The 27,549-nt window shown below is 53.3% G+C and overlaps 1 protein-coding gene across 1 annotated transcript; it reads right to left on the bottom strand.

Annotated features, from left to right (window-relative positions):
- Window positions 1–658: 658 nt before the first annotated feature.
- On the bottom strand, window positions 659–14,145 carry Itm2c (integral membrane protein 2C). Its single transcript, XM_005326445.4, has 6 exons — window positions 13,902–14,145; window positions 5,701–5,838; window positions 3,668–3,856; window positions 2,718–2,828; window positions 2,135–2,285; window positions 659–1,771 (listed from the first exon to the last, which is right to left on the bottom strand). Exons 1-6 carry the CDS (start codon window positions 14,043–14,045, stop codon window positions 1,680–1,682), a joined length of 825 nt encoding a protein of 274 aa, XP_005326502.1. The 5' UTR covers window positions 14,046–14,145; the 3' UTR covers window positions 659–1,679.
- Between the last annotated feature and the right edge of the window lie 13,404 nt (window positions 14,146–27,549).

Raw genomic sequence — 27,549 nt, 5'->3', positions numbered from 1 at the left:
CTACATTTCTGCCAGAGCCTTTGTGCCCAAGTACAGAGTACAGCAACACTGACTTTGAGTTTCTTATGACCCTTGAAGGACAGCCAGACTGTAAACAGCACCGTGGCTGCAGGTGCCCTCCCACCCTTGTCCCAGGGCAGCACGCAGGTCTCACCTCCAGGATCCACTTAACCAAGACTCTGGCCGGCTCACTCACTGCTCCTCCTCTGGAGAAAGTGACCCCATGATTACCACGCCAAACCTCAGATCAGAGCCACCAAGAACAGTTACCAATTGTCCAGACACTGTGGAGAACAGGACACCGTCCTTGTGCTTAAGGACATGCGATGATGATGTCACCTGCCACGCAGAATACAACAGGGTGGTTTACAGCACTTAAAAGCAGCCTGACCTTGGCCGAGATGCAGAAGCTCTCAGCTCACCCTCCACCCTGCTCACCTGCAAGACAGCTCCCAGGTCCCAAACGTCGGTCCAGAGGATCAAGAGAGACAATGGAGGAGAGATCCTGTGCTCCCTGGCTGAACCAGGGAGCATGCCCACCTCTTTAGGGGCCAGATGCCAGGCCTGCCAGCTTGACCCTGCCTGCTGTGCCACCAATGCCACACAGGACGGCCCCGGAGAGTTTCCCAGCCCATGGCGCCCCACCATCACGCAGAGATCAGTCAGAAGTAAAAGATTTTTATTTTCTACAGACACTTCTGAAAAGAGATCTAATAGAGAAAATATACAAAGCATTTAAGAGTTTCATCTCCAGAGCACCTGAGTCTGACTGAGGCGCCGAAGCCTCTCCAAGGCTCAGGGCTGGGGACGGTAGCATATAGAACGTCAGTAAAAACATGCAAAAGTGAGAAGGATAAGGAACACACTGCATGCCCTCCAGCAGAGGGGTGGATTCGGAACAGGGGGCAGGGTGCACAAGTACCAGGTGGCTCTCCCTCCCCCTCATCTCTACAAGGCTGGGCTTGGAGAAAGCAAGAGTTCCCCCCACTCCCAGAGCCGGCAGCTCACGGACAAGGGACCCCCTGCGCTATACCCCGCTGTTCCAGCCTGGCCGTGGGACCGGCTTGTGCTCCCAGGTGCCAGGCTGGGGGCCCTGGCTCCTCACTTCTTTGGTTCCACTCAGAGAACAGTTGTGCTTGACAGACTCATCCCACCCCCACGCTCCAGGCTCCTGCTGGTGGGCAAAGGCACTGACAGGAGTCCTGGGGAGTCCCCAGGACAGCCACCTTCCCTTGTGCTCTGGTGGGGTCCGTCCCTGGGCATATGCCCCCTCCTCAGCCTACACCCCAGCGCTGGGAATCAGCAGAGGAAGTTGTGCCCTGGGAAAAAGCCTTTGAGGACTTTCCCAACTGGGCCGGTGTTTCAGAACCTCAAGTTCCGCCCTGCCCGGCCCCTCCCTCAGGTCCTTCCCCTTGGCCCAGCCACTGGGGACCCAACTTCAAGACGATGGGTCACAGAAACCATCTCCTCCCCCACCCCTGGGAGGTCAGCAGAGGCGGGGGCCTCGAGAGGTCACGGCCCTGGTACCGGTGACCGGCAGGGCTGGAAAGGAAGGGTGGACATGTCACATCTATGGAAAGGTGTCCAAAGAACAAGCTAAGCAAGGGAGAGAGAGAAGGGCCAGAGAATGGCCGGAAGGAGAAAGAAGAGGGCAGGGGCGGGCCTGGAGGAGGAGGGCCTCACACCACCCCGCAGATGAGGGTCTCCACCACGAAGGTGTTCTCGAAGTGGCGGATGGCGTGGCAGTTCTTGGCCCCGCGCTTGTTGATCCCTGGGAGGAAACAGAAATCCCAGTGAGGTCTGTGTCCCTAACCAGAAAGGACCTCAGGACCCAAGGTGGCGGGGGCAGGGAAGGCCTAGGAAGTGACACCCAGATTCACACCAAGTTGCACAGTGGTCTGAACCCAGAGGCTGGAGCAGCCTGCCCACACCTGCCACTTCCTCCCTGGGGGACCTCGGGAGTGTCACTTCACCTGTCCATGCCTCCGTTTCCTCATCATTAAGATGACACTGGTGACATGTACAGTAGCGCGTGGCATGTTAAGTGCTCAGTGAACCTGAGCTGCTGTCCTGCTGCTGTCTAAGCTCTCGGACAGCTGGGGTCTGGGGCCAGGGACAGGGGCCAGCCACTCACTCCTCCGGGTAGCCCGGCGCCGCAGCCGGTATGTGTCCTTCCCGCTGCACAGGTGGTAGATGAAGGAGCCCAGGGCCTCCTTGTCACTGACGTGCTCGGTCACCACCATCTCCTCCTGCATGATGTACGTCTGCGGCAGGTAGGTCCCTCTCTGCCAAGGGAGAGGTCACAGCACAGGGTCAGGACCAGGGGCTCCCTCCCATGATTTCTGCTTGTCCACCTCCATTGTGGCTCACATGTGCCCCCTGCTCCCACACCCGAGGTGCCCAGCTCTCACCCAGAGGCCCCTTGCTGGCCTTTCTGATGTCCCCAGGCCAGGGTCTGTGCCTATACTGTCGAGACCTCTGGCAGGTGTGTGGTCTGGTCTCCCGCCCCAGGGGAAGTGCTCCTCATAAACTGGAATGCGAAGGTCTTGGGGTTCTCAATGAGTGCAGAGAGAGGAAAAGCACAGAAGTGACTCTGGGGATATGGACCAAGGGGCGATGGACGCATGACCCATCTGGGGTGCAAGAGCAATGTCCCTGGGTCCCCAGGCCTGGTCTCCACAGGGGAGGAGGGCAAGGAGGGACACGACGCTGCTCACCTTCACATTCATGAGGAGCTCCCAGAAGTTGCGAGGGGGCAGCACGATGGTGGTGTTGAGCTCGATGACGTAGCACTTATCCAGGGAGATGTCGTGGTAGGCGGTGAGGCCCTACGCAGGAGGAGGTGCCAGTCTGACCCGAATCCCAGATTCCCAGACTCCTGGGTCTTCCCAGCCTGTGCCACTTGCTAGCTGGGTGCCTGCTGGCCCAGCGCCTTGGTTACTGCACAGACTCTGACCGTGGGCTTGCAGAGCTGAGCCAGGTTTGAGACACATGATTATCTCCCAACTGTGCATTTCCTCAAACCTGTGCGGTCACACCATCCTTGGGGACAGTCTGGACCTCAGGGAGAGATGCTCTGTCCCAGGTCCCCTGTGGGACTCTGCTGCAGGCCACCAGGGCACAGCAGGGTTGGTGCTGAAATCCCTGCAAGGCTTTGGGAAGCAAGCACCTGGGCAAGAGGGCTGGGCCTGTGCTTCACTGGCTCCCAAACAGTCGCAGACGGGAAGGTTACTTCCAGGCGGAGGGGACTGGCTGGGAAGGGCATCGGGGGCTCCCACAGTGCTGGCAATGTGCCACAGCTTGATGTGGGTCAAATGCACACCTCGCACACCTCTGCAGAAACACACTCAGTGTTTTGGCAATGGGATGCCCTCCCCCTTGACCAAATGTGGGCAGACACAAAGACCCTGGACTGGCCTTGACAAGCAGCAACTATGAAAAATCCCCCCACTGCTAATCCACACTCAGGGATAATGGCATTACCTATACAATGAAAGTAACGTCTTTAAAAGTCTGGTGTTCAAATGTAGACATCCACTACAGTTTACAAACGCCCCAAGGATTCTCTCTTTGGCTCCCGCTCCTTGCTCCAGGTGCCCAGGATGCCCTCCCACCACCCCAGTCCCGGTTCCTGGCCAGTTGCTGGCTGACCACAAGCTGGCCTTACCCGCTGGAAGTCGTGGATGATGTCTGCAGGGTCCCCACCACCAAACTGGGGCACGGGAACATTGATGCGCTCGTAGTTCTCTTCGAGGTAGATTTTCACATCCTCCTCCAGCTCCATCCGAGTCCGGACCTGGGAGGACAGCGAGTCCTCGTAGAGCACGCCACAGTGGAAGAAGTTGTCTCGGGCCAGCTGAGCAGGGTGGGGGAGAAACAGACCGTCACACAGCGCTACGGCCACGGCCGCTTACCTGTGCACCTCATGTCCCAAAGGCCTGGGGAAGCAGGATGAGTGGGGCCTGCGAGGTCATTTCACAGACGGGGAAAGAGAGTGGAGTCAGGCTGGAGCCTGGAGAAGGCCCTTCATAGCTTCACAAATGGAGGAGAGACTGAGCAGGGGCGCGAGGTCCTAGGAGGAAGACCGCTCTAAGCTCCCCATCTGCAAAGTGTGCTAATCCCGAAGGTCCCCTCTGATCTCAAAGGCCATGATTCTGTGAAATGGACTAGCAGAAAGAGCACCCACCAGCCCCTTCACAGAGGAGATACCAGAGAAAAGCTGGGTGGGACAGGAGGGTCTGCAGGGGAGACAGGAGAGCTGGACAGGCTTGGGAGCCACCTTGGTGACATTAGGAGGGCGGTGAGGAGCTTCGAGGCAGCACAGGGAGATTCTCCACCATGCCCGACTCAGACAAGTCCCAGCACCGGTCCTGGTCCCCGAGGAGCCTTAAACACCATGCCGGCTGCCCCCCCGCAGGTGGACTGGACCAATGGCCCCATGAACAAGGGAAGTGAGGCAGTGTGAGTGGTGTCAGTGGAGCGATGGGTGACCAGTGCCCCTGACTTCTCCAGGGCTTGGGAATCTCCAAGGGACTGCCCGACCCATAACTGTCAGAATCCCTTGCCAATCAGTGCTCTAAGGAGGCTGAATCACCAGCAGCCCAGGGAGGCAAGGTGACAGGCCCCACGTGGCTGCCAGGCCTGGGCTGGATGCCTCACGTGCTATCCCAGGGGCTGCTCTGAGATGTTGGCATTGCCTGGGAACCTGAGTGGGGTGAGGAACCCCAGAAGGGCCTGCGTGGGGACAGGTGGAGCCTGAGCAGGTCCTGGGTTTGGGCCACAACAAGAAGGGGACCAGAGAGGCCCTGCAAGGAGAGGGGCACCTGCCTCAAGTGGGCAGCAGGACAGGTGGACGATGGGAAGGCCGGACATCCAGGCCACCGACAGGCTTGGGAAGCCGCACCTTCAAGCACAGGCCTGGAAGGTGTGCGGACCGTGGGAGTTGAGGCCTCCGGGGGGGAAAACCAGGGAACACAAACCCTTCAGTAATGCTCACGGTGGAAAACTGGGTGACAACAAAGTTACACACTTAGGGGTGGGAGGGGACAAATGACTGGCAAGCCCCAGGCTTGGGTCACCTCGAGACTCCCCATTAGGTGCAGCTGTGTCTACCCTGTTATTCTATTTTTAATTTACCTTATCTTCAGTGCTGAGATGGGGTGACCTCCCTCCCTCCCTCCCCACCCAGACCAGGTAGCTCAGCCTGGAGCTCAGATCCCCAGGGGGTGAAACCACACTGGGGGGGGGGGGGTGAGGCTGTAGGCAAAGAGAGCTCCTCTGAGTCGCCCTCCTGTTCCTTCAAGGAGGCCGCAGTGAATCTGTGCCCACCTCCACCTCTCCTGACCCATAAGCCCCATGTGCACGCAGGGCCTGGAAGGATTCACCCTTCCAGCACCACCTTGGAGAGGCCCTGCCAGGAGCCTCGGGGGCTGCGATGGGAGATTATAGCTCCAATTGTTGCTCAAGTTTCTGGTAACAATGCCTCAGGGTGACACGGAGAAGGGACCCCAGTGCTCCACCTGGATCAGAGCTTGGTTCCCCAGGGAAAGAGGCCGAGATGGGGGCTGGCCTGGGCCTGCCTGGGCACTGGCTCCCACCTGACCATCCGTCCACTACTCCCACGCCTGCTGCGACCCTCCCTCCACTCCTGCCCCCAGGCCGCCCTTCTCCCAGGACAAGCCCTGGCCTGCTGCCCCTCACCTGAGCAAGGAAGAAGTATCTGTAGATGTAGACAGAGGCGAAGACGAGGCCCATGAGCAGCACGACCGTGCCCATGGACAGGTAGCACACGCCCAACGAGCCCCCCTTCTTGGAGCGGTGGTAGGGGGGTCGCTCCTCCTGTGGACAACAGTGGGGGTCAGCCAGGCGCTTCAGAGGATACCCGCTTTCCCCGAGTGCCATGGCCCCTCTGGCTAGGCCGAGAGTACCTTGGAGGAAGGCACAGGACAGCACATGTCAAGTGAGGGACAGAGCCTGGCCAGGGTGTCGCAGCAGAGGGAGACGGAGACCCACCTGGAAGCCACCTGAAATGATCGGCTGGGGGACAGGCAGACACATTTTGAGCTACCTGTGCTCTTAGCCCTCTCATTACACCAGCTTGACCCGTCTAGTCTTTCAATCACAAAATGGGGGACGTGCCCACGTGGGCTTGGTGACAGGGCTAGACCAGGGAGTCAGTAGGAATCGGTTGCTTCTGGCAGCCTGGGAGATGCTGCCCTGGGCAGTGGGGAGCTGGGAAGGGCACTGCGCCGAGGAGTGGCGAGACCAGTCCTAAAGTTGGAGTGCACAGGACAGACTGGGAGGAGGGCAGGGAGGTGGGAGACGGGATGGAGGCTGCTGGGCTCTACAGACGTGTTCACTGCCTGTTGGGACGGGCTCCGGGAGGCGGAGTGTCTGGGCATGGAGCTGGTCCTTGGCCAGGCAGCCCTGGGCCTGCAGTCCACTACGCCCAGCCCTCCTCTAGGGCTCAGCAGGGGAAGGCTGTGAGTAGTGCAGTCTACAGGGTGAAGTTTGGAAGCATCTAGAAGCAAGGGGAACTCCCACCAGGAGGGACACGTGGCTGTCAGGAGGCCTGCCCAGGAGGCTCCAGGAAATAACTCGCTCTGTGAGCCAGACCTGGGCTCGGGATCAGAGGTGCAGGGCTGCCGAGGCACCAGTGGGACCCAATTCCAGGCCTCAGGAGTCTGGGGTGGGGTGAGTGTGAAACTCCACACTGCGTTGTGTGGGGCACTGGACGGAGAATGACCAGGGTCACTGGTCATCTTTCTGTTTGTCTCCCATTGCCCTCGTCCCTGTGGCCTCACCCAGGTTGGCCCTCAGTCACCCTTGGAAATGCTGCAAAACCCTGGGCCTGATTCCAGCGTCCAGCACTCCACCTTTCCTTCTGTGTCCAGGTATGGCTGAGGGTGAGGTCAGAGGCCAGTCCCTACAGATACCCTCAAACCTCAAGAAGCTGAGGCAGAATGGTGGACCGGGAGGGCTCAAGTCCAGGAGCCTAGATCCCCTTATTCTGGCTGCTTGCCTAGACCACCTGCACAATGAGCAGGTGAGACCCACCTCTCAGGTCCTTTCTTGCCAGACTCTGGGAATGTGTGCATGTCCTTTCTCCTGTTACTCTGGGGGAGGGTTTGGGAGGTGGGGACGTGGTTTGTGTTTAAGTTACTCAAGATGGGTCCTCATCTCAGCACCTCACAGAGGTTCTGGACTAGTGGGGTACAGGTGGGTTGAGGGGCTTAGGCTTCAGGGAGCTGGGGTGAGCCCTACAGAGGGCCTCATCCTTCCCTGCAGAGTACTCTTCCCTGCCCCAGGCCCCAGGAAAAGAACAGAAATCACCTGGAAGACTCCCCATACTAGACTATCCATCAGCAGGCCAGTTGGCCCCCAGTTTCCATGCTATGGGATGGGACCCCAGCCCATTCTGCATCCCACACCTAGTTCTGCACTGCAGAGAGCTAGCCTGGGACAGCTGTGAGGTGGACTTTCCAACAGGCTCTCCTGGTCAACACCAGTAGCCTAGGTCCACCAGCATCTCACAGGAACAAGCCACGAATGTCCTACTCTCCCCGGGTCATCAGGTAAAGAGGTGAATGTCCACTGTCCCCCTGCAAACAAGCAGCCAGGGGAAGTGGCAGCCATTCTGCTTTTCCAGTGGTCACCACTGGTCAAGGAAAGGTGGCTGACCCAGGGCCAGGCCAGGCCACCTGCACCTGCTGTGAATCCTGCATTCCAAGGCCCTGGTTGTTTTAGGGGTTCATGTGGCATAAGGGGGCCCCGTCACAGGGCAGAGCAGCCCTACTCTCCCCGGGTCATCAGGTAAAGTGTGGACAGGCTTCCGGACAGGGGTTTTACTGGGATTAAGAGACAAAGAACCTGAGAGCCCTTGGTGGAGCAGAGCGCCAGATAAAAATAGCAGATCTCTGCCGAGTGTTTCCTTTTCAGGGCTTCGCTGCAGACGGCAGCAGAGGCTGCACAGTGCCTGGGCTTTTGTTCTTTCTTTCTCGAAAACTAGAGAAGTTAGCTTGGGAAAACTGAAAAAAAAAGAAAAAAGAAAAGGGGAGACCCTCAATGGGCTTCAAGCAAGAGCCTGGGGACCTGCTCCACCGGGGACAAGGGGAGGCCTGCAGGCCTCACCGCACCTGACATCTCTATGTAGGAGGCCAACTTGAGTAGCCCCTGCTGAACAGGTCCCGGCGGGCAAGGTCCAGCCAGGACCCTCACTGATTATGGGGATCCCCTACCTTACCTGGATGCTGCGGGTGAACCCCTAAGTTACCCCTCTCCTAGCCAGGGGCAGTAAGGGAAATCAAAACACCCCACCCCAGACACATTTCTTTGGCCTCTTTCCAGCTGGTGACTCAGACCCTTCCGTAACTTCCCTGGCTACTCCGCCAGCGGCCTCAGGACTCAATTTCGCGTCGATAGCTCACGGTACTCTTTGGGCTTCTGGCCCTGGGTTTGAGTCTATGCCTCCCATGCCTATAATAAATTTTGTTTGTTTTTCCTGTTACTCTGTCTACTGGCCCTTCATCTCATAGGCTAAAAACGATCAAACGCTTCAGAGGGAAAAAGAGAAAACTTGAAATTCCCTTACATGAACAAATGGCTCTTTTGGTCCCTGCAAGGGACACCTTCAAGCACCACCTGGGTCTCAGCCACCCCTTGACCCACCTGACACCCTCCCGCCCTCAGAAGCCTCAGGACTGAGCCCTGTTGCTGGAAGTGAAGTGGGGACCACAGAGCTCAGGACACCCCTGCTGGGGAACTAAAGGCTCAGCACTGGCCCTGCCAGCAGGATCCCAAGCTACACAATCAAGGTCAAGGCTCAAATTCCAGAGCCCTGGAACCCTCCCAGTCTCCCTAGGCCCTCACTGGAGGCCATGATCTTTGGGTTATCAGACCCTGTCTGAGGATGGTGTGGCAGCAGTGGTCTGGCCAGCGTCCAGCCTTCCCGGGAACCCCTCAGCTCCTCCACCTGTCATGCCAGTGGCCCAGAGAAATGCTGCTCCCCACGCGGAGCAGTAACTGACAGCGAGGCACGGGGGCTTCCATTTAGAAAGCAGGAGAACATCGCTACTGTCTCCAAGGCAACACGCTCTCCCAGCAGGTGAGCCAGACATCCAGGGACTTGTGAGGAGCTCGGGCCACAGCCTGAGGCTTCATGGATCCCAACGGTGCTGTTCAGGCAAGCCAGAGGCGAAGAGGACAGGGAACTACCAAATGAAGCAGCAACGCAGACCCCATGGCTGGTGGGGAGAGCTCTGCAGCTGTTCCTCCTCCACAGTGTCCAAATTAGCCCTGAGCAGATCAAACTATCCGCAGCCTACTTGGGGAGGCTGGAAAGGACAGCCTGTCTGCACGGTCAGTGGCTGGGTCCGGCTCCACTCGCACTCTCTTCCCCCACCCTTCCCATCCTTAGCATCTTTCCCTTCCCAGGCTGCAGGCTCCAGGCTAGAGGTGAGGGTGCCAATGGCAGATGAGACAGCTAGCCATGGGTGGCAGGAGAGGTGAATGTCCACTGTCCTCCCCGAGCACATAGAGCCCTGAGTACACGCCACGCGCTGACAGGGTTCAAGGATTCCCGGAGAGTGGAATCCCACCCCTGTTCTACTCTCCAGTCTGAGGACCCTGTGGGAAGTGCCTGGCGGCAGGGCTTGGCTGGGGGCAGGAACGCTCTCTCCCACTCCACCCCTGACAGTGAAGTTGGCCGAGAACAAGAGCTAAGGAAGGATGCAAGCTAAGCAAAGCTCCAGGCTGGAAGGGCTGGGGGCGGGGGGTGGACGGCTGCAGAGCTGGGCTGCAGCGATGTTATCACAAACACCTTTGTCACTAGGAGAAACCCTCGGTGGCAGTGTGAGGACAGTCTTGAACCATGCAAAGACTGGCAAAGGAAACAGAAAAGAGGGACCCGGGGAGGGCAGCAGAAACGCCAGGGCAGTGGTGCCTGCCCAAAAGCCAAAGCCCCCTGGGCAGGCTAGGAAGGGGCATAGTCCCTGAAGTCCTCATTCTGCCGTGGAAAAGGATGTGGGGCTGGGCAGCCCTTTCTTGAAGGTCCTTTTGGCCCAGCCCTCCCAGCCAGCGGGCATGGGGGCCTAGGGCAGGATTCCAAGCTGGCCAGCCCTGCCCTCCTCGCTGGCAGGGGACCCTCCCCCTCTGCTCTGCTTGCCAAGGGCCAGAGGCCCTGATGCTCACAGAAAGTGAAATCTGATCCGCAGGTATGCGGGCTGGGGGATGGGGCACACAGAGGCCATTAATCAAAGGCAAATGTCAAGGAGAAAATTAACAGGCTGAGATGACTGTGTTTAACACGTCCCCCAGCAGCCCCCAGCCTGGAGCCTGTGCACGTCCACACCCACACGAGGAGTGTGGAAAGAGGGAAGCCGCTGAGGGGGCAGGCCCACTAGCAGGCAGCAGTGGCGGGTATGGGGTGGGACTGGGGTGGGGTACTCCCCTCTGTCCAGCCACGGGTGAGGCTGGCTTCCCACCAGTGGCCCAGGGCACAGGTTCCTCATTATCTCAGTCTAAACACCACGTGGAGAGGCTAGCAGCGGAGGCCCAGCTGGCCCCACCCCGCCCCTTCCCCAGCCCACCAAGGGACTTCCTTCCCCCATCAGGTCTGGAGACAGATCCTCCGGTTTCAGTTTGTTCAGAGACAGGGGCAGTCTCTCCTGAGAGAGTGCTGCATCCCCTTCCCTTTAGGACACAGGTTGCTTACCCCCCCCAAACCCTGGGCTGCTCATCTGTTGGGAGTGGCCCTCTCAGGGCCGAGGAAACCTTGGTTTTGAGAACAGTTCAGACACCACAGAGGGCTGGGGGAGGGGGTGGTCACAACCAGTCGGAAGAGACCTTCTGATATGAGCCGTCAAATCCAAATGTCCCGTCTTGAAAAAGCAGCCCTGGGGGCCTCCAAGACTGCTGGAGTCTCAGAACCCCCAAAAGGCTGATATTCTGTCTTAAGTGACAGCTGCTACATGAGTCTCCTGCCCGCTCTCATGGCTGGGGTGGGGGAGGCCGGGCTCTGCCAGGCACGGGCAAGGGGGGAGTGTGCCCTGCTAGAGCTAGGTGGGGCAAGAAGATGCCTGCAGCAGTGAATCCTTCCAAGGCTCCATGTCCAGCAGTGAAGGCCAGAGCCAGCATGCACCAACCAAAGCCCCTTGTACCGGCTCAGGGCCTCAGCAAGCAGGCAAGTTCCCTAATACCCAGTTTCTGTCCTAAAGGTGCTGGGTTTCCATTCCTCCTTCTGACTGCCCTGGCCTTCCAAGCTCCCGATTGCCAATTAGAGGGAGGGGAGGCCACTCAGCAGGCTGCAGGCCATCACTAACAGCAAGCAGGAGATTGTTGATATTTCCATTTCATGCTGAGAGAGGGCAAGAGGCTGTCAGCTTCAGAGCCCAATAAAAGCCAGAAGCTGGATGTCCATTACTGCTCAGGCCATGCTGGCAAGGGAGGTCAAAACAGCCCACCACCAAATAGGCTTCTTTTGCAAATTGCTGAGAGGGCTCTTCAGCAGGAGTGCAGATATGGGACTAGCTCTTTAAAACTGTCCTTTTGTGGGGACAGATTTGCATCTCTAGAGAAAGTAAGTCAAATACATAGTGGATGCATCTTCAAGTGCCCCTGCCCCCCCCCCTTGGAAAGAGCTTTTCACAGGATTAAGTTACCTAGGCGTCTTACCCCAGACCCAGAGATGACCACAGGTGGCTTTTGGAGGGCTGTTAGCTGGGAGGCCTCACCCATGTCCAACCACCTTTGTTTGTAGTGACCTTTCTTCATCTCACCCTTCCATAGCCTGTGACACCCCAAGCTCCAGTGTCTTCCTAGACACTGCATAAACTTCAGCCCGAGGGCCTCTCCTTTGAGACTCATCCTTTGTGTTTGGCTCCCTGCTTAAATGCCAACAATTTTATGCTTTTTCCTGATAATCTGCGCATTGTCAGTTTATTTTACAGACTAAAATTATTATTCTGATACTGAGGATTGATCCCAGGGATGCTCAACCACTGAGCGACATCCCCAGCCCTTTTTAATATTTTACTTAGAGACAGGGTCTTGCTGAGTTGCTTAGTGCCTCCATAAGTTGTTAAGGCTGGCTTTGAACTCAAATCCTGCCTCAGCCTCCCCAGCCACTGGGATTACAGGCGTTTGTGGCCACGGCTCCCAGCTAGACTAAAATTACTTGGCCTTCAGAAGTTAATGGGAAAATTGAAACTTGAAACTTCACCACACCGGACTCTACCATCCTGCCCAACACCAGCTTCCATGGGAGAATGTATCACTCCTACAGAATTTGGTGGATTTTGCCATGGAATTGGAGTTATAGGGATGGAGCTGGTGTTATATCCTTCCACTGCTTGGCTCGGTCCTCCCTCCTGAATTCCCAAATCCAGTGGCTCTTAGCAGCAGAGTCCCGGTTCCTGGTCTTGGCTGGGGGTCTGCCCCTGAGAGAAGCAGCTGGGAACAGATAAGCTGCCCCTCCCCCTGCTGAGAGGAGGGGGAGAGGCCGGCTCCCTGTGGTAAAAAGGAGGCTTGCAGAGCCCTTGGCAAACTTAAACCCGCAGACAGCAGACAACTGTCTTCAAATGGAGTGGGACACCCACTCTCCAACTAAGCTTCGGATGAAGATGGCACTGCTCCCGTTGGGGTGCCCAACCTTGCCAGGGTGGTCGCTGATTTCTTGTCGCTCTGGACCTCTAGCTGTTGCAGCGACCACCACACAAAAGTAGGGTGCCAGCCAGGTCACTGGCATTCCTCACTGAGGGTCTCTGCTCAGGCTAACCCCACCTCAGAGGCTTCTTTCCAAGATCATCCTTTGCAGGCCCCCAAATACCAAGGGTGAGACTGAAAGAGAGCCACAAAGAACTTGGAGAGGAGAAGGGAGTAGACTGGGACCTTCGTCCTTAGATGGCGGAGCCGGGGCTTAGTGCGCCCCAAGATCGCTGATGCCAGAGGCCACGAAGATTCCTTTGCAGGGTCACAATGAAGCCAGACTGGGCCAGCTCCCCCTCTTCCCCTCCCTTCCCGCCACACGTCCTGCCCTCTGGGCCCTTCCCCGGACACACTCCACGCAGCTCAGACCGTTTTCCACGGCGGAAATGCCTTCCTCCCCCTAGGCCAGCGGGAAGGCGGGACGCACCGAGGCCCGCCCCCACAAAGCCGGCCGGAGACCCGGGGATGCCGAGGGCACTGGGGCAGTGGGGGAGCCCTCCCGCCGTGGCGGGGTTGGGGGCAGCCCAGCAGGAGGGCGGAGAGGGGACAGCGAGACCCGGACCCCAAGGACCGGGTGGAACGAGGACGCTGCGCTCGGACTCGGTATCCTCGGAGGCGCGGCGGGGTCGGCTCTGGTTTATTTCCATTTCATCACCTTCTGGTCCGCCAGTTCCAGTGCGGACCAGCGGCACACTCTCCATCCCCAGCAGGCCCTCATTTTGGGACGAAATCCATGGCCCCTCCTCCGGCGTTGGCACCAGACTCTCCCCCTCCACCGATTTCCCAACCAATCGGGTCCCACCGCCCTACTTGGGGGAAACTAGGTCCAGCCCCCTCCCATCCCCCACCTGGGGACTTGATTCGCGGCCCCTCCCCTTTGATTGGAAACAGACGCCAAGCCCCCACCAACATTCCCCGAACTTTCAAGGACCAGACCCCTTCCCCTATTTTGGAGCAAGGCCCAAGGGTCCCCTCCGCTTTGGAAGAGACCTTGAGCGCTTCCTCACTTAAGGTCCACCGCTTCTGCTTTCTGCTGTCACTTTAGTGCAAGACCCAAGCCCCTTGCCCAATCTGGGATGGAGACCCCATTCCCGCTCGGCTCGCAGCTCCCGAGTCCCGACGCGCCTCGGGCAGTCTCGGGGGCCAGCAGGACGCGTCCGGATTCCCACGCCCTCGCCGGAGCCCCCGGCCCCTCTCACCCTAGCCGGCGTCAGCAGGATCTCAGCGGCCGGAGCCGGCGCCGGCGCCGGGCCCGGGGCCGGGGCCGACGCCGATGCCGAAGCCTTATCGGCCTTGTCGCCCTTGACGCCGGCCACGGCGGGCTGGAAGCTGATCTTCACCATGGCTGCGCCGGCCCGCGCGTCCGCCCGCAGCCTCCGCCTGTGCAGCCTCTCTCTGTGCCACCGCCGCTCGGTGCGCTGCAGGCACCGGAAGTTTGGATCCCGTTCGCGTCGGTGTCTCTAACCCCACCCCCCGCCCTGCCCGCCCCCGCCCCCGCCCCCCGCCCGAGGGCCGCGTCGCGCCTGCGCCCCCCGCCAGCCCCGGGCAGCCGGGGGCCCGTGAAAATCTGGGACTCTCCGCGCGCCACGCTCCCTCGCGCTCTCGCCTGCAACCATTAGGCCGTCACTCGCGGACTCAGTCCCCTCGAAGCCGTGTCCCTTCCCACCCTCTCCCCCATCTGCACCCGGCAGCGCCAGTCTTTGTTACCACGGTGACGCCTGGCAAAGCGGCTTCTCCCTCAGTGCCTCGGCTCCCATCCCACTTGTTTCCTCCCCTGGAGACGCCGAGCCCCGTGGTGCCTGCTCTCACGGCCCCCTCTCAGCCTGTGCTCGGCGGGGAAGGGGACCTCAAGGCCAGGCACAAAGCTGCCTGCTTCTGTTCTGGGCTCTGAATACATGGCCACCTCCACTTTCCATCATGCTTCCTTCTGAATCCTTCATTCCCGCAAAGCCTTCCTGAGCGCCCCTGGGGTGCACGCTGAAGCCGCGGGGAGTCGGGGAGTAGAGAAGTGAAGGATCCCCCTGCGTTTGGGCTCCCCGCGTTAGCTTTGGCCTGTCACCCAGCGGCCCTGTCCCGCCCTTTTGTCTCCATCAGGGAGGATGGCGGTGAGCGTAGTGGGGAGATCCCCAGGGCAGGGGAGCGGAGCGGGTGTCCAAGGCTTGGGTTCCCGTCAAGATTCTGCCCCTACAAAGCCTCATTGGCATTGGGAGGAGCCAGGACTCCTGCTGCAGGGGCATCTCTTGGCACTGAGAGCCCTGGACCTTTCTTTCCTTGTTCCGTGTTTCCAGGCTGGGCCAGGGACAGCGTTGTTTCTTGAAGGCAGGGGTGTCTCCCAGATTGTGAGGACAGGCCACCTCCTCTGCTATCTCCCCTCCACCTGTCAGGTCCTGGGTGGCTGCCTGGAACCCTTGTTGCCCACATCCCAGACTTGGACGTCCTGGTTCAGATCTGGGATGGACCCAGCAGCCTTGAGGACGGACAGGTCAAGCAAGAACTCTATCTAACTGATGCTAAAGCCACCAACTTAGGGAACTGTGAGAGAAACGAATGGGGGAGGCAGAAGAAGATGTGTTGGAAGAGATGAGGAGGAATCTGATTTGGACCAGAGCCTTAGGGCAAGGTGGTGCGACTCATTAACCAGCAACTCAGACTCCAGTGTGCACTTTCTTGTTTGGAGCAGACAACCTCCCGGGCCTTGCTTGGCATGTCAGTAGCAGGCCTCAACATTCATGCCTCCAAGCACCCTGGTGTGTCCAAGGTCGTGTTAAACTCTGTGGCAGAAAACAGAAATGCCCGGGACACAACCCAGCAACCAAGGATCTGATGGTGTTAAACTCCTGTCTGCTCAATTCTCTCACATGTCTTTATTTTCACCACAGCCTCTCTGACTTACCTGCGAACCTCCTGTGATAGAAACTAAAGTGACTAAAACTTAGGGTTGCTGAGCTAGTCCAAGGTAGACCTCTGGGAGGCAAGTCAGGCGCATCTGACTCGGTCCTCTGTGGCCCGAAACTGGCAGGTACATGCTCCCCCTCTTATGGAAGGCCTTCACTGACTGGCTGGGGCTAAGTTGCTTTGCCTGAGCACCCTCAGCACCACGCGCTTTTCCTCATACCCTTCCTTACCCTGACCATGGGCCCCTGCCAGCCAAGGGCTGGGCATAGTCCAAGTGCAGTGATTTCTAAACGTTTTGGTCTCATTACCCCAAAGAGCTTTTGCTTATGTGGGTTATGTCGGTCAACATTTACATAAGAAACTAAAATTCCAAAATTTTACAACATGAGAATATACATATCCCATTGACCTGCAGAGCATCCCACATGAAGCCTACTAAGAGAAGGAGAATGGAAAGGGCAAATGACATCTTAGGATGGTTGCAAAAATAGCTGTGACCTTGCAGACCTCCTGAGTGGGACTTGGGGACCACTAGGGTGTTCAGATCACAGAACTGATGCTTCCTGCTGGATGCTTAAGAATTCATATGTCATGGATTCTAAGCTACCCTTTTCTTCATGTTTTAACGGAAATTATTATATCTTTTACAATTATAATTGGCAGTGTTTGTTCTTCTTTAATGTCCCTAAAGTAACGTTGTGTCTTTGAAGTGACAGTATTTTAGATCTGATGGAATGCAGCGTAACTAGTCAATCTCCCAGGGCTCCAGGGGGCAGCTTGAGGCTTGTCATGGTAGACTGAGCTTTGTGGGACAGGGTCATGGTGAGCGGGGTGTGGCACAGCTACAGCTCCGTGGAAGGCAGATCTGGGTGGGAACAGGTACCGACAGAGTGTGGCTAGGGGACAGGGAAGGGAGAAGGTCAACTGGGCAGGGAAGAGTGAACTTGAGCTCAGAGCCTCAGCTCAGCTTGAGAGCTGCCTTCTCACCAGCACGGCCCTTTCGTCTCACCCAATGGGCAGAGCTTTGGCTGCCCACCTCTGGCGCCAGGCCTGCTCAAGGGCTGCTAAGTTCTGTTGCAGAAAAAGACACCACCATGTTTACCATGGTATGAGTGACCATCTCGGAAGGGTGCATGTGGTCAAAGGCTTGGTCCCCAGGGCGATGCTGTTGGGAGGTGGTAGAACGTGGCAAGGCCTAGTGCAGGTCCTTAGGTCACTAGGAGCATGCCATTAAAAGGGATTGTGGCCACCCAGCCCTCCTCTCTTTCTCTCCTTTTTGTGCCCCTAAGGTGAGCTGTTCTGCTCCACTGTGTACTCCCACCATGAGGTGCCACCTCAGCACAGGACCAAAGCAGTGGGGCCAGTGGATCATGGACTGGAACCTCCAAAACTGTCGTTCAAAATAAACCTTTTTTTTTCTCAATAAATGAATTATCTCAGGTATTTCATTATAACAATGCAAGGATGACTGTTTTGCCCCATCACTGGCTAGGAATGGAATTTCTTTAGGGCCACCTTTCTCCCTCCTCTTTGGAGCCCCCATTACTACTAAGCAATTCAATGGCAGCAGGGGAAAGTGCCCGGGAGCTTTGTCATCGTTGCTGGAGATCAAACACAAGGTCTTGCACTTGCTAGCAAGAGCTCTACCACTGAGACACCCACCAGCCCCTTGGAACCATTTGTAATTGGTACGGGGCACTCAACCACTGAGTCACATCCCAGCCCTATTTTGTATTTTATTTAGGGACAGGGCCTCACTGAGTTGCTTAACGCCTCATGTTTTGCTGAGTCTGGCTTTGAACTCATGATCCTCCTGCCTCAGCCTCTGGAGCCGCTGGGATTACAGGCGTGATCCACTATGCCTGGCTGAGTGGTGCACACCTGTAATCCAGAGGCTGAGTGGCTGAGTTTATTCTTTACCTTATGTCTTCTAGCACCGTTTTGGAAACTTCTCACTGAATGCTTTGGCATTTTGGTCAAAAGTCAGTTGATAATTTAAATATGGGTTTATTTCTGGATTCTTTGTTGTATTATATTGATCTATTTTCTCAATCCTATACCATTTCCACACTGTATTGATTACTGTAAGATTTCTTTTTATTTTTCTTTCAACTGTAAGATTTCTTGTAATTATTAACATAAGATAGTGTGAATCCTGTGGCTTTTTACTTCTTTTTCAAGATTGCTTTAGTTTTTCTAGATCCTTAGGATATCCAAATAACTTTTAGAATTGACTTGTCAATCTCTACAAAAGAGCCTGTTGGGTGGGGATAGGGATGTGGCTCAAGCGGTATCGCGTTCGCCTGGCATGCGTGCGGCCCAGGTTTGATCCTCAGCACCACATACAAAAGAGCCTGTTGGGTATAAATTGGGCTTGTGTTAAATCTGTACATCAATTTGAGGGAAAAAGACAAGACTGATGTTCAAATCCATGAATGTGGTATATTTTTCTATTTGATTAGATCATTGGTTCCTCTCACGAATGTTTTGTAATTTTCAGTAGAGGTCTTGAACATCTTTTTTATCCCACATTTTCAGCATGTGCATTATGGTACATAATGATGGGATTTGTCGTTACATATTCACCTTGTATGTCTTTTGTTAAATTTGTGCCTGTTTTATGTTTTTGATGGTATATTTATTTCATTTTCCAAGTCTTTACTGATAATTCATAGACATAAACAGATTTTGGGAAGATTGACTGGCGCCTTAGTCCTTTTCATGTGGCCATAACATAATACTTAAGGCTGGGTACTATATAAAGAAAAGAGGTTTAGTTAGCTCATAGTTCTGGATATTCAAGAGCATGGTGCTGGTGCCTGCTCAGCTCTGGTGAGGCCCTCATTGTGGATGGCATTGCAATGGCAGGAACGCATAGGAGAGAGATCCCCTGGTGGAGACAAGAGGGCCGGGGGGCAGGCCTACTCTGCTAACTGGCTTTCACTCTCTGTACACGAACTAACCCGCTCCACAGCACCAGCACTGACCCCTTCCCAGGGTGGTGCTCTGATGAGCTCATCAGCTTCTACGAGGCTCCATCTCTTTTCTTTTCTTTTCTTTTCTTTCTTTCTTTCTTGTGGTACTGGGGATGGAACTCAGTACCTCAGACCACCTGAACACACGGATTAAGCTTTCAGTGTGTGACTCTCGGGGACAAACCATTTCCGAATCATAGCTCCTTCTTGTATTCTGAAATCCTAATAATCCACGGACTCGTCGTTTTCATTCTATTAGACTCCCTTGGTTCTATACACACCTGATCACGTCACCCGAGAACAGAGACAGCTCTTGCTCATCTTCGCAACTGACTTCATTCTTCAGGATGTCGACCAGCGGTGAGTGTGGACGCACGTCCCCCGTTTCTGATCTTAGAAGGGTCACCATTTCACCACGAGTGTAACTGAGTGGTGGATTTTTTCATGGATGCCCTTCCTAGAGTCGTGAGCCATGTTAACGATGTTTTGGTCAATGATAAACCAACTCGTGCTGCCCAGTGATGCTGTCCTCATCTTCGTTTAGTGCATGCTGTGGTGCTCACTCAAAGATGAAATCTTATAATGCTGCGTGTCTCAGAATTAAGGACGACTCGAGGGTCCTGGGGTTGATGTCACCAAGTACCAAGGTCCACTGATGATCTCTTGTTCCTCTTCCTGTCGCCACTTCTGATCCAAGAGTCACCACTATGCTCATTTCCTGGATAATGAAGACCTTTGCTTAATTTTTCAAAACCGTACACATGAATCTCATGGTGCATGCTCTTTTCTGATTGGCATCAGATTGTGAGCGGCCGGGGTACGTATTGGCAGTGGGTTCAAAGTCCTGGTTGCATAGTACTCCTCATATACCATGATTCCTTATCAGTCCTGCTTTCGGGAGAATATTTGGGTGGCTTCCACTTTGGGGCTATTACCAACAGGGCCCCAGTCTGGCCCCATCCAGCCTCTGGGGCTTCCCTTTTGCCCAAGATCTCTCTTGGTACACGTACTCCCACCATGATGGCATACCGACAAGTAAGCCCTCACCGGAGCTGAGCCAATGTCAGCACCGGCTCCTTGAACCTCCAAACCTGTGAGTCAAATAAACCTCTTCTACTTATAAAGTGAGCTCTCCTCGGATATTTCATTATAGTAATGAAAATTGGATTAACACAGGTGAAAGTGGAAAACTGACAACTATATTAAAGAGGTAATTCTTTTGACAAGAGACAGATCTCTGGAAAACATAATTTATTTAAAAAAAAGGAAGAAAATACTAGCAGAATGAGAAAGGCAATATAAGTGCAGTGGAGAGTACAAATTGTAAAATCTTTTTTTCACACAATCCTGTCTAAGAAATACAAATATTCTAAATTGGATGGTTTTACAGAACAGTACAAATGGCCAAAATGGATTTGAGGAGTAGAAATCATAATGGTCTATAATCAAGGAAACTATTGAAAAAAAAAGTTCTCAGGCAATTGTGTCAAAAAAAAAAAAAGTTCTGAACCATTTAACTGAGTGGTTCTTTCATATGAAAGGAACAGCTAATTCTATTGATGCATCAATTAATTTTAGGCATAGATTGCATATTCTGACTCAAAAATCTGACAAATAAAAGAGAAAAACATCACTTTAGCTATGAATAGAGACCCAGAAATTCAATAGCACATCAGAAGAACAGTGAAGCACCGCTGGGCAGAGGGTCTCAGGGGAAAAAGGACATACATGGCTTTCGAAAATCTATTTGGGGAGAAACGGCTTTGTGGAAAAATGCTTAAGAAGTAATTGCTATTCAACTTGAAACGCATAGAGAAGAGAAAGGAAAGAATCACATCTGTTGTGAAAACCCACGATGACCACTACTAATGCTCCATCATTCTCCCTCCCCATGTACATGTTTATGAGTGTGAGTGTGTGTGTGTGTGTGTGTGTGTGTGTGTGTGTGTGTGTGTGTGTGTGCCCGGGCTCCTGTGCATGAACCCCAGCTGGGGCCAGTTGTGACCTCCCCCAAACAGGAGCTTCAGCAATGGTCAGTTTTTACAGCTGGGGGTGACTTAGGAGCCCATGCTCCCGACACCTTGAGTTTGACATTGGAGGCCAAGGAGCAGAGCCCGCCTGTACGGCTGACCTGCTGAACTGTGAAATAGTAAGTGTGGGGCTTATTTTTTAATTATTATTATCATTTTTGTAGTTGTAGGTAGACCGCATGTCTTCATTTTACCTGTTTATTTTTGTGGGGTGCTGGGGATGGAACCCAGTGCCTCACACGTGCAAGGCAAGCACTCTGCCACTGAGCCACATCCCCAGCCCTGTGGGTTGTTTTAAACCACTAAATTTGTGGTGATGTGTTAAAGCAACAACAAGAATCTGATTTTTCTGGCAGGATTAAAACTTCTTTTGTACTTGTGAACATCTTGGTGTGAATCTTTGTTCCAACTCAAAGTCCCTTTTAAAAGCATCCCCAAGCTACTCTCTGGAGAATCTTTTTTCAGGGCTGGGGTTGTGGCTCAGAGGTAGAGCACTCTCCTGGCATGCATAAAATACTGGGTTCCATCCTCAGCACCCCATAAAAATGAAATAAAGGTATTGTCATAACTAAAACTAAATTTAAAAAAGAAGAAAGTCTTTTTTCAGTTTATCATCATATTTGAGAGAACTGGCTACAACTTGCCCTCATCCTCAATTAGTGAAGTCATTTGAAACACATCCTTTAATTTCATAAGTAAAAACATATACCCCATACCATAATGTCTTGTTGATTTTTTTATTCAGAAAATTAAAAGGGCAGATATTTGATATATATATATATATATTTTTTTTTTTCAAAAAACAACCTTTGGGATTCATCAGTTCTAAAATTTTTCTATTTTCTAATTACTTCACTCCTAACTTTAATATTAATTTCCTTCTCTTTTTTAAATGTTGTTCTTTTCCTAACTTTAAAAAATTGCTAGTGAAGATGAACTTTTTAAAAAAAATCATGTTCATTATGTCTTAGTCTACAAATCAGAGGAAATAATGATTAATAATATGACATAATAAACAGCTCAGAACTTGGAAATACTATCACCCAGATCCTGTCTACAGCTGGGCCATTGGACTAACCGGTTCCCACTGTTGTCAACACACTATAGGGGACATCCTGGCTCTTCTTCACAGGGGACATCCTTTTCTACTACTGGTAATTCCTTCTGTAGCCTCCCCAGCAGGAGTGTGAAAAAAAAATTTTTTTTTCAACTTCAACATTTCTTAAAAAAAAAAAAGAACAATATTATTTTATCTGAGTTTTTCAGAATACCGTTCAGAAAATCAAAAGGCCACAATTAGGATTATAAATTGGAACTACATCTTGAGGTGAGTTGTTGGGGACCAATGAAGTGATGCCAGAAAATTTAACTTTTTAACTAAAAGGAAATACTTTGTTTTTCTGCAGAGACCAGCTGTATGGGTAACACAGAAATTTCCCACAATGCAGAAAGTCCGCCGTGGTGGTTTCCCAGAGCCAGAGCCTTCACCACCGGGCTCCACAAACAGCAGGGGTGTATTGTCTCTGGGTTCCAGAGCCCTGCAGCAGGCAGGTTCCTTCTGGGCTGGGAGGCAGAGTCCCCTACAGCCTCACCCCCAGCCTCTGCAGCTTGCCTGGCAATCTTTGTGTTCCTGGGTCCTGCAGTTTAGATCTGAAAATCCCCCCCGGGGCTCACCTGTGTTGAAGGCCAGGGTCCCCTGCCTTAGCACTATTGGGAGGTGGAGGAAACTTGAGGAGGGGGGGCCTAGTTGGTCTAAGAACTGGGCCCTACCTAGGGCCTTGAAGGCCATCTTGTTACCCACCCCGTCCTCTCCCTGCCTCACGTCTTTCTCTGCTTCTTGGCTACCATGAGGTGAGTAGTCCTGCTCCACTGCGTTCTCCTTGCCTTGATGTTCTGTCTCGCCAAAGGCCTGAGGCAGAGGCTGAGTGACCAGAGACTGAACTCTGAAACCTTGAGCCAAAGTAATTCTTTCCTTCTTTAAGTTGATTTTCTCAGGTATTTTGGCACAGTGACAGAAAGCTGACCCATTAACACTCGTGGCATATGGACATGTCACCTGACCTCGGCTCTGTCCTCACATGACATTCTTCTTTTCTGTGTGTCTGTAGCCCAATTTCCCTTTTTCATAAGGACACCAATCATTGGATTAGGGCCCATCCTAATGACCTCATCTAGCTAAAGGCATCTCCCCATTTCCTGTTCCTGAAGTACTGGGGATTAGGACTTCAACATATGAATTGGCAGGAGGTGGGGAGGCAACAATTCAACTGTCATCAGCTTCCCAGGATAGCTGCTGTTGTTCATAGCCACAGGCCCTTGGTGTCCACTTTCCTGCATCTTCTTTCCATGCACATTGCACACCCACATGGTGCATTTTGTTCAGAGGGGGACCATGTGGTTTCTTGAGTTGCCTTTTCCCTTAAAATGTCTGAACATCTTTCCATGTCAGCAGACACAGATTCTATTCTAATGGGTGTATAGGCTTCTACCTTTTGATGCAAGGCTTTTTATTGGATTGGAGAATTCTTAGGGTTTTTCCAAATTTTTTTTTTTTTTTTTTTTTTGTAGCTGGACACAACATCTTTCTTTATTTTTACATGGTGCTGAGGATGGAACCCAGTGCTTCATGTTCGAGGCACGCCTCTACCACTGAGCCACAACCCCAGCCGCGGCCTGTGTTTTAATTGGGGAACTTGAGAATGAGGATGCTCCTTCAATGTCCAAGAAGGGGCAAGATGGAAGTGAAGATTTCATTACTCGCAGGTCCTGGGTGTACACTGACCACCGGAAGCCACACACCACTGAGGTGTGGAGCCCGTGGGGAACTGGAGACTGGACCTGGAGCACTTGCTTCATGGGGTGAGGGTGGGGGACATCAGTGGGGCAGTGACTGGGCAGTGTAAAGCTGGTGCAAAACTGTCACCGCTGTTGACCGGTGACGAGTCCTGGCTTCCCCAATGTTGAAGAACAACACCAGAGAAGCACGCCGAGGCCAGGTCAGAGTGGAAAATAGAGGCTTATTAAAGGGCAGCAGAAAAGACTTCTCCCCGAGGAAGAAGGGGACCCAAGAGGTGGGATCCATGGAAGGGCGAATGTGTTCCCCTTTTTATAGTTTTTGGTGATGGAATGTAGGTGGGAAGGGTTGGGGCACAGGTGGGCCAAAGAAGCAATCTGGGCACTTGGGAGTCAAGTCTGCTGTTCATCTCTTTGGGATGGGCTATCTCCAAATCTGTTGGGGCTGTTTCCTGGGCTTCATTAACATTCAGCTTTTCCGGAAATCCATTCTCAGCATGGCCCGTGTTTTGGATTTCACTGGACATTAGACCCAGGTTACCTAGCTACACTGCCTGCCTAACTTTGAACCTGCCTTCAGAACCCCTTCCTGCAGGAGCTGGGCTGGGGGACCCCGCTGGCCCGGGGCTGGGAGTGGGGGTTGAGGCAGAGCCCTGAAAGCGGACCCTCTAAACCCCAAACCCAGAGCAGGGGTCAGGGCGGCCTGTGGCTCACAGCCTGCGCCTCGCGACACCCCTGAGGGCCCTTCAGCCACGCGGTGGCTCTTCTCCCCCGCTCCCTCTTGTCCTCTCCCGACCGTCCCCATGCGGCCCGGGCAGCCCTGTCCCACCGCCGAGGACAAACCTTGAGGTGCTCCCGGTCCCCTCTTCGCCTCACATCCCCCACTGAGTCTCCCTGCTGGTCCCCGGGTCCGCCTCCCAAGCCTGTCCCAGCCGCCCGCGTCTCCGCCGAGGTCCCTCCCTCTGTCACCTGGACGGCTCCCCGGGGTCGTCTGCGGACCCCGACCGCCTCTGTCCCTGCGGCCGCCAGGGGGCGCACGTGAAGTCGCGAATCCGAGGGGCCCTGCCGGGCAGAAACCTCCCGCCCCCCGATTCCAGCCCCGGTGACCGGAGCCCGGCCGGGCCTCGCCCCCGCCGGGCCTCGCCCCCGGGGCCTCCCGTCCGCACCTCGCGTTCCCGGCACGCGACGCCCGGCGCCTGCGGGGCCTCCGCTCCGCTGCAGGAACGTCCCCGCCGGGTCGCGAGGTGCTCCCCCAGGTGTGCGCCCAGGTGTCCCCTCATCGTGTCCGCCAGCCCTGGCTCTGGGTGTCCCTGCCTCCTCTGCCCACCGCCGTGACTTCTCTCCCGGGTGCGTGGCCCCAGGACAAAGGTGGCTTCCCCCAGCGTCGGCAGCGCCTGGTGCCAGGAGCGAGCCCGGGCCACCGCGGGGCGCCACAGAACTGGCCGGGAGGGGACCCGGCAGGGGCTGGGCCGCCATTTCTCTTTAGCACGTGCCTATTTGGGGGCAGAAGGGACCGCACTTCTCCTGGCGTGGAGTCGGGTGGCTCTCAGCGGTTGTCGTGTGCATTTCCTCTGAAGAGCCTGCCCGGTCCCCAGCTTTTCTGTTTGTGTAGAAAAGACCCCTTTATGTGTTAAGAATTTTAGCTCCGTCGTCAGGAGTCACTGAGATTTTTTCATTTTGACGTCTGCTTCTTTATTGCCTACTTGGGTTCTTTTGATATGTGAATATTTCCATTATGATTTCTTCCTAAAGTTTCTGTCTTTTTAAAACTTCTATAGTCACTGATATATTCTTCCAGCCCTACACACACACACACACACACACACACACACACACACACACACACTTCTTCAAATGTAAATTATGGGTCACCATTACATTTGATTTTTAAAAACGTTCTTGACAGTTGTAAAAATGCATTGTCTTGTCAAGACAAGTATGTAGACGGTTTTGCTATTTGCTGGCAAAAACTTATTGGGATTTTAATTGGATTTGATTTAATTTGGGGGAGAATCCACATTTTCAAAATCTTCCCAGCCAAAGAATGTGGTCTGTGTGTTTGCTTTAAGCTTCATGCCCTCGGTTGATCTTCACGCCTTTGTTTACATAGGTCATAAACTGATTCCTGGAATTCCCTATTTGAAGTTACTATTATGGAGGCCAGCCTTCACTGGACACCATCTAAGGCCGGTTCCTCTTCCTGCAGTGCAGGTACCTGGCCAGAGGAGGCCCGTTCCAGAACCATGAACTTTGAGGAGGTGGCCAGCAGCAGTACTGCCCTGGTCCAGCCTCTGGAAGCTTTTGGGTCTTGGCTCCTGGCCACGGGTTTTGACTTCACCTCGCTTGGGTTTCCTTCCCAGCTAGACGTTTGAGTCACCTCCTGTGAAGGAAGGCTAAGGATTCTAAATATTTTAGTTACAAAAAAGAAAGCAAAGACAATTTGGAATGAAAAAAGTCACCTTAAAGCCAAATCCACCCTTTATTCCTTCATTCAACCCCTATTGGCTGAGGGCATCTCAAGGACAAGGCTATGCGGATTCAGACATAAGAGGGACCCCCTCCTCCCTTGCATTTATGTTATTGTGAAAGGAGTCAGGAATAAATAAGTAAATAACAGTGGTCGTTTTCAGCAGTGTCCAGTGCTTTGAAGAAATCGGTGGAGTATTAGAATGGAGGGGAGAGCAGTGCTTAAGGACATCCTCCCCATTATTATCAGTACAAAAGGGCACATCTAGGAATGAGTAACCGCCCTGTGGACCCATTCCACAGTTCACCTGTGAAGTCTTAATCCCTAGTAGTTAAGAATGTGGCTGTATTTGGGATTATAGTATAATATAATAATAAGGTAATTAAGTTAAAGTGAAGTCATCAGTGTAAGTTCCAATCTACCGCAACTGGTGTCCTTATAAGAAGAGATCAAGACACAGATACACGCAGAGGGAGGCCCCCGTGAGACACAGGCGGGCACTTGTTTTCTCATCCTTCTTCCTTTCTGCAGAGAGACCCTCAAGGAGCAGAGCTTCTTCCTCCCTGTCTTCCTAGTCCCGAGTTGTTACAATGTGTAATTCAAGAAAGTCATCCAGTACAGCTAACGGGAGAAGAGTTTTCAGTGCTTACTACAGGCACACTTCAAAGTGTTTGGCATGCATATTTCTCTTCATTTGCACAAAATGGTTTGCAAAGAGACCACTTTTATTTGGGTCTTACAGACAGGAAAACCAAGGTACAAAAGGGTGAAGGCACTTCCTCAAGGTCACACATTTAGTAGATGCTAGAGCCAGAGTTTGTATCTAGGCTACCTAGCTGCATAACCTAGTGCTCTTACCTGCTAGCTATAGAGAACGAGGCAGGAAGGCTGTGGGAAAAGGGTAACGGAGGAGAAAAAGAACCAAGGGGAAGTGCCAAGTTGGGCAGAGATGACTTAAAATTAGGAACAGTCTTTTTTAGTAACTAGTCTTCAGAGAAAACTTCAGGGCCGGGATGGAGCTCAGTGGTAGAGAATTAGTCTAGCAGGCATGAGGCCCTGGGCTGAAAGAAACAAAATAAGACAAAACAAAACAAAAACACAAAAAACTTGAAAGCTCTTTATTCTTTTATAATTATCTTACATTCCTGTACCAAATGTCTTTATAACTAAGGCTCATATTTTAAAATGAGTGATGAGACCCTTTGTCCTGTTTCCCAATAATTAAGCCACAAAATATGTAAACTTGGTATTATTTCTTCTTTTAATTTTTAATTCACCACTGAAGCCATTTGGACCTGGGATTTTCTTTGTGAGGAGGTCTTATAGTTACAAATGTAGTTTTTATTTACAGAGAAGGCTATTTCAGTTATCTGTTTCATCTTATTTCTATTTTTGTAAATTGTGTATTTTAAGGATTTATCTCTTGTATCTGGGTCGTCAAATTTGTTTGCACAGAACTGTCCTGTGATCTCCTTATCTATGTTATATCTGTAAGATCTGTAGTAATGCTCCTCCCTCTTCCATCCCCTCCTCCTCCTCCTCCTCCTCTTCCTCCTCCTCCTTCTTCTTCTTTACAAATGTCAGGACAAGTTGGTTAGTAATGTTGAAATCTCCTATATTCTCACTAACTTTTTTTTTTAACAGTATTTTTTAGAGAAGTTTTATATTTACAGGAAAATTGCAAATA

This window comes from Ictidomys tridecemlineatus, chromosome 7, assembly GCF_052094955.1.
Source record: "Ictidomys tridecemlineatus isolate mIctTri1 chromosome 7, mIctTri1.hap1, whole genome shotgun sequence".
Lineage (NCBI taxonomy): Eukaryota > Metazoa > Chordata > Mammalia > Rodentia > Sciuridae > Ictidomys > Ictidomys tridecemlineatus.
The sequence above is the reverse complement of the archived record's forward strand: the minus strand, read 5'-3'. Positions and strand labels throughout refer to the sequence as shown.

Bases quoted from the DNA above. Each gene is read 5' to 3' on its own strand.
- Itm2c (XM_005326445.4), bottom strand. From the start codon at position 14,045: ATGGTGAAGATCAGCTTCCAGCCCGCCGTGGCCGGCGTCAAGGGCGAC. The intron at 5,839-13,901 runs GTGAGAGGGGCC...TGTTGTCCACAG, and splicing joins TCCTGCTGACGCCGGCTAGG to GAGGAGCGACCCCCCTACCA. The intron at 2,829-3,667 runs GTAAGGCCAGCT...CCTCCTGCGTAG, and splicing joins TCATCCACGACTTCCAGCGG to GGCCTCACCGCCTACCACGA.